The sequence below is a fragment of the Apium graveolens genome, chromosome 11 (assembly GCF_009905375.1).
Source record: "Apium graveolens cultivar Ventura chromosome 11, ASM990537v1, whole genome shotgun sequence".
Classification (NCBI taxonomy): domain Eukaryota; kingdom Viridiplantae; phylum Streptophyta; class Magnoliopsida; order Apiales; family Apiaceae; genus Apium; species Apium graveolens.
The window spans coordinates 45,948,477-45,955,334 of record NC_133657.1 but is presented as its reverse complement, the minus strand read 5'-3'; the positions used below and the strand labels follow the sequence as shown (position 1 = coordinate 45,955,334).

Genomic DNA, 6,858 nt, shown 5'->3' with positions numbered 1-6,858 from the left:
GCAACACCAAATTAGGCGGTATATGTCCCACACCACAATTCAGTGTCCTCAGCATGTGCAGAAAGAACGAATGCATAGGTAACCTGAAATCATACATGAACCACAAATCTGGGATTGCCTGTAGACCGGCTCGAGGCGTGTCCCACATTCGATCATCAACCTCAGGAGGGTACACGAGATACCCATCAGGAAAAGAGCAATAGCCAGACAAGACACCAAGATTTAAAGCCGTCTTATGATAAACACTACGACCATTGTAAGGCCTTTGAGACTTAAAAAACTTATCGCGATTTTCAGAAACAATTAGACCCACATCAGACTCAAAGAGGGAAACAGTCTCACCAGTTCCCTCTACCTTTACACTACCACCAGCAACATCATCTCTACCCAACTCACTCTCAATAAAACTCAACCCAAACGGCGAAAAATCCCCAGAACTCGATAAGGGAGGGGGAGCCTAAACTTAAAAATACTTATCGGGAAAAATATTGGCACGACAAAAAAACTGAACAATTACTACTGCACCAAGAAATTTTCTAACATTACATAAAAAATAACAACCCACTAAAATAATTTTTTTCCTACTAACAAGAAGAAAAGCGGAGGAGAGGAAAACAGTAAAAGGAGGGAACAAAACAAGAGCGGCCCAACCCAAAATCTAAAAATTTAACACTTCTTAAAAGATGGGCTATTGTAGGGATTAAGGCCTAATAATAAGGTCCAGGCCCAAGAGGAAGAGTTAGGCCCATCAGGAGATTTATAAATAGAGGACTAATACCAAAGAGGGGGTTGGCATTTGGGGCTCTAGACTAGAAATAAATATAGGAGCAACAGAATAAGAACGAGAAGATAACATGTTTACAACTCACTATAACCAATTAAAAGCAGCAACTGTATATTAGCAATTAAAATAAGGTGAAACGTATGTTTACAATTATTTTTAAAAACTGTAATTAATTTTGCAAATCTTTTTTGTTTTTAATATATTTATGAACCCCCCCCAATATTTATCATAATCATTATTGGTTTCACTTTGAAAAAGAAGCATAAACTTTGTTCCCAAAATATTACTCCTACAATACGAGCCTTCAGGAATGGGATTGAGAAAAATGTTCTGGCAGGAAGGTTAATAATATTCAAGACCGTATAGTATTTATTTTGTGCTGAAAAGCTAATATCCAAGGTAAAAAAAGGAGGCATGAGGGCCTTGCTCGATTTCTTGTCCAGTATATGCTTGTGAGGGCCTTGCTAGATTTCTTCTTGCTAGATTTCTTCCAATTAAAACCTCATTTCGAATTATCAAATTGATAAATAAAGAATTTAATAAATGTATAGGAAAAGAAAGAACTTGAATACATCCATACTACAACAATCACAATGATACTTGTCAAATGCAAGTTCAAGTGAATCACAATTTGTTCCGATCATAATGTACCACCTCTGACGTCATTATGATCATACAAAGAACATATTATATATTGGAAAAAATTGCATTATAAGGTGAACTATTGTTCATTTCGTGTTTATATAATATGTGTCCATATTTCACAATAGCTTCCCCTATATATACTCCTTCCCTCCGCCAATTGTTTACATTTAATTTGGCATTAAGGTTAAAAATTATGTATAAAATAGTAAAAAAGAGAAAGAAAAGTGAGTGATAAAATAGCACCCATTGATTTTTAATGTATAAAAAGAGATATTGGAGTAAAAGTAGTGTGAAAAGAAAAAAAAATGGGAAAGTGATGGAACTCATTTCCTATTTTTGGTAAATTTTGAAATGTAAAAAATTTAATGGAACATCACAAAAAGGAAAGCCTAAGAAATGATTGGGATAGAGCGAGTAATATATACGTGTCCATATTTGACAAAAGCCAAAGTGCAATATAAATAAGTAAATAACCACATTTCTCTGTAAAAATAAAACAAGAGAAACACCGATGTTGGGCAAGGAATATACGTAGCAGTGTAAATACACCTACAGAGTCAACAGAAAATCATAAGGGAGTCCAAAGTAACTGATATATCATAATAATCTGGACAATACTGGATTTTTTTAATCATTCTAATGCCTACAAGGAGTAATTAAACAAAAGTAGATTTTACAATCAATCCAACACAACTGAAAATAAAAATATCACAAAGATTTGCTTGCAAGCTACTCCATGCATTAATGTCATTCTCATCTTTATACAGGGAGTCTCGAATCAAACCAAATACTATGCAAGTGAACAACCAGAAGGAAGCGCCTTCAGCGCAAGGATGAGAACGTCTGAGGCTTGAAAGATGTTGGTTACCTACGTAGTGGGGGTACAACACCCCTACCAGGAGGAGCTCCATGACCACCAGGTTGAGCCTACATAAAGAAAGAGTATTTAGTGGTGAAACTTCTGAACGACCAAAGTCAACATATGCAGTGGCTCTATCTAAAAAGGAAAACCAGTCCTTCATGATGGCTAATGATTTCACAGAATGATCAATATACTTCTAATGTCGAATCAGGATCATTATAAACCAGAAACACAAAAAATCATTGCTGCCACAATATAATACTCAAAGGGTGATCAAGAACTGGGAATCGGGGGAGGCAAATGGTGGCAATGAAGTATTCTAGATGAGGTCTAGAAAGAGTTCGATTATCGTCCAAGCCCATGAATTTTTATGGTAATAACCACCTGTTAAAATATATAATGAAAACGAAATACTTACTCTAGCTCTCAATCCTGCAGCACGCCCCCTGCTCACTCCAATTGAAGAGCCCTTACCCTGTCACAGATGCAGTAATATAATTAGATAATAGGAAACAAGATTGAAGAAGTAAGCCCCATTTTGCAAAATATCAACAATAATAAGAGCATCTCCAAGAGGGTTTGCGAAAGTTGATGTGGGTAGGCACTCTTGGTTGCCTACCTATTGGAGCTGGTGGGTTGCCATAGAGTTGCCAACTTTCCGAATTGATTAAAATACATAAACATGTGCAAAAACTATATATCATCGATACTTTTTTAGTTCAAGAGTCATTTGCAATTTAATTTATTGGACCACACAGGAAACATTTAAAAGATTGCTAACTATTGGAGTACTTTTGAGTGAATGTTGCAAAGTTGACACAAAATTGAGTTAAAAAAAATAATATACAAACACAACCCCCCTGTATTTACAAAAATACCCCTGTGCAGCACTTGTTTTCTTTTAACCTGATCATCATCAGGGTCAGCAATCCCATATATATATATATATATATCACGAATTGTCAGGGGTTGACAACTATAATGGAAACACTGGAGATGCTCTAACAAACCAATCTTTTCGGGAAAAGTATACCTTGATTCTAGCTTCAAGGCGCTTAAACATTGGAGCATTCTTTAGCATATCCGGGATCACCATAAACCTGATGGCATTTCGAACTTATCGGAGAAATGTTGCAAAGTAAAGCTATAAAAAGCTAGTAATATTACATCAAATGTAAGGATTTTACCTGACTTTGCTACCCCGGATAAAAACATGTTCAAGTAGTGACACCTTCCCATCCTGCATCAGATGAGTTGGTTGGAGTCAGACATACATATTATAATATAAGTACTCACTGATATCTAAATTCTCATCAGCCAAGAACCTATTTTACCAACAAATTCATTTGCCAGAAGAAAAAAAACAACTAATATCGTTTATAATCCCTAGAGACTAAACAAAGCCAATCTCTACAGTCGCAAACCAAATGCACGAATTAGCACCCTTTGAATGTACATTGTCCCTAGCATGACACACTAGGAGCCTTTAAATAGTGACAGTCAGTAGTAAAGTATTAATCAATAAGGGTCACCTTGACAGTATACACATAACAGAATTGTACAAAAATAAAACCCTGCCATCTAAACACGGAACACAACATTGAACTAATTGAATGACGGAGAAAGCAAAATCTGAAATCTAAAAAAATAAACAAAACAACCTAATTGAATAGACCCTGAAAAACAGGGGAAGGCCCTAATTACTGAGAACCTAGGATATGGGAAAGATGAGAAAGAGGGGTACCTTGGCAGTGAAAGTAATGTTTTCGAGCTGACAATTCCAATTGTCTTCGCACTCAATCATGCTACCCCTGTAAAGCTCACCGCTTTTTAATTCCACCGTCACAATGTGACCTGCTGCTTCGTGTAGAAGCTTTACTGGTATCCCTAAACTTCTGCTCATCTCTCTCCTCTCCTCTCCTCTCCTCTCCTCTCTCTCTCTCTCTCGCTTTGTGTTTGTAATAAAACCCTAATATATGTAAACTCTCCCTTTTGCGAACACAATAACACGCCTCGTTTCAATTCTATCTCTAACCCTTTATTTATTTGGGTGATGACAAAAAATACCTCTTTTTTTAGAAGTTGTAACAAGAATACCATTTTTTGGAGTTTATGGTCAAAAATACTCTTCTAATACGCATTTTAGAATAGGTAAATCTATTATGTTTCTGAAAAATGGGTATTACATAAAAAAATAAATTAAAAAAAAGAGCAGAACATGTGATACACATGTCACAAATGCGTATCACCAGAATCAAATGGGTGATACGTATTTTGTGAATACGTATCTCTTTTTTATTTATTTATTTTTATTTTTTTTCAATTTTTTTTAATACGAATTACCCATTTTTAAAATGCGTATTAGTAATACCCAACTGAAAAATACGTATTAGACGGGTATTTTTGGCCAAAATTTTAAAAAGAGGTATTTTTGTCACAAACTCTAAAAAAGAGGTATTTTTGTCATTTTTTCACTTTATTTCGATTTTAAGTTGATTCTATTTATAAATCTTATACATAAATGCAATAAAAAATTTCTCCCTACACTAATTTATTGTTGTGCAAAGTTGACAAAAAATCAGTAATACATTAAATACATATATAATCATGAATAACTTTATCAATTTCCAATTTCACATGTATGTCCTCCTCTATTTGTAAGCACTTCTTTGATTTTATTTTTTATAAAACATTTTCACTTATATATATATTAATATTTTAATATACTTTGAGTGATTAGTTAAAAATATATTTTTCTTAATAATATTTTATAAATTAAAATATAAACATATTGTCTCTTTTATTTTAAAAATAATATAAATAATATTTTTAATTATTCAATCAAAAAGCTCATATAAAAAATATTATGTTTTTATCTACCCAAGGTAGTTCAATCTTTTATACATCCTTCCTTTTTTTTTAAGTATATATTTTTATTTTTTATAAGCAATTTTTCTATTATTTTATTCCGATTACAAACATAGTTTACTAAATTTTGTGAACTTACTTTTATATGTTCACTTTTTATTTTACAATAATTATTATTATTTGAATTAAGTTTAAATAATTTTTAATTCAATAATAATATTTCCATATTTTTTAAAATAATTGTATTACATTAAATTATTATTTTATCAAAAATATATGAGTCAATAAGACAATTTCAGTTAACAAATCAGTGCAATTTGATTAATAACAGATTACAAGATTTGGAGTAAATCTTAAAAAAAGAAAAACATGTGTCCTGATTACCAGGCTATTTAATGCTTACAAGATTAAAAGATTGTTATTTAATGCTGACAGGGTTAAAAGTGAGGGATATAGTAGTAATTAATGATTACTGCACGAAGCAAATTTTTACTGCATTTAGCACCACCTAATTATTTTTAGGAATTTATAAAATTTAGAAAACATTATTTCGTTAATTATTTATCCCTAATGATTTTTTGATTGTATTTTAGCATAAATTCAGTATTAAATTCCAGAGTATTTCAAAAATCATGAAATTCATATTTTATTAAGTTTGGAATATTTCGAGAATTTTAAAATTATTTTCGGATTTTATTCACCCGCACGTTTGTTCGTTAATTTGTAAAATGCGGGTCTTATGCGTGTTCCAAAAATAATTTAAAAATTTTGAAAATTTTGTTTTACTAAGTTTTTAATTATTTCGAGATTTTTAAGGCTGTTCTGGTAAATTTTAGGATTATTGTTACCCGTAAGTTGCTCGTTAAGTTGTGATTGCGGTGACAGATTCAGAATAATAACGAATTAATACAGATAAGAATCTGTATCATTATCCTCTAGTCTTTCTCACCCCATCTCTCTCATCCAATCTCTCTCTCCTTTTGATCTCTCAAAATCTCTCATGTACCCTCTCGTCTCTCAAATCTCTCCACTCTCACACTCTCTTCTCTCGATTATCTCCTCTCTCTGTTCCATATTTCTTTCTCCCACTTCCCTCTGTTCCCCCCCTCGTTTTCTTCGTTTGTCGCCCTGTATTTTCAGGTGAGTTTCCCAATTAGGTTGGTGGCTCCGATGTATATATATACATATCTCTGTGTATGTATATGTGCTTCAGTTGTGTGCATTGGAGGGGTTATGTATTTCCTGTTATTGTGCGCCTCTTGCCGTCTTTATTTTGTTGTTGCCGCCTAGGTTCTTCTTTTCTGGCCTCGTGTGTGCATGTGGGTCGGGGATGCTTTGATTCCTTGATTTATGTAGTTACATTTTTAATGAAAAAAAAATTATGTGTTATTTGAGAAAAAAAATAATATTTTATCGGTAGATTTCGTTTGAAAACCGGAACCCGACATCGACGAATTTTACCGTCGGCGGCGATGAGTCTCGGAGAGCTGACGGTGGATCGTGATAGTATAATTAGAGTCCTGCAATTTATTAATAATAATAATAATAACAAAAGATAATAATTAATAATTGAAATTTGTATCGGTGATTGGGATTGCGAATGGTGAATTATTGTTGTGGTTGTGTCGATTATGTTTTAACGGGAAGTCCGATATATATAGCAGGTGCTGCCCGATTTCCGAAAATTTATTTTCGGGAA

General features: G+C 33.1%; 1 protein-coding gene across 1 annotated transcript; it reads right to left on the bottom strand.

The window, feature by feature from the left end:
* Positions 1-2,000: 2,000 nt before the first annotated feature.
* On the bottom strand, positions 2,001-4,305 carry LOC141698597 (small nuclear ribonucleoprotein SmD3b-like). The gene is made up of 5 exons (XM_074503321.1): positions 4,036-4,305; positions 3,479-3,531; positions 3,325-3,391; positions 2,710-2,766; positions 2,001-2,356 (listed from the first exon to the last, which is right to left on the bottom strand). The coding sequence occupies exons 1-5, from the start codon at positions 4,192-4,194 to the stop codon at positions 2,294-2,296; spliced, it is 399 nt and encodes a 132-aa protein (XP_074359422.1). The 5' UTR covers positions 4,195-4,305; the 3' UTR covers positions 2,001-2,293.
* Between the last annotated feature and the right edge of the window lie 2,553 nt (positions 4,306-6,858).

What these genes read in the sequence shown, in the direction of transcription:
- LOC141698597 (XM_074503321.1), bottom strand. Translation starts at nt 4,194, where the DNA reads ATGAGCAGAAGTTTAGGGATACCAGTAAAGCTTCTACACGAAGCAGCA. An exon ending in ACATTACTTTCACTGCCAAG is followed by an intron (nt 3,532 to 4,035) that starts GTACCCCTCTTT and finishes CATCTGATGCAG; the next exon opens with GATGGGAAGGTGTCACTACT. An exon ending in GCCTTGAAGCTAGAATCAAG is followed by an intron (nt 2,767 to 3,324) that starts GTATACTTTTCC and finishes CATCTGTGACAG; the next exon opens with GGTAAGGGCTCTTCAATTGG.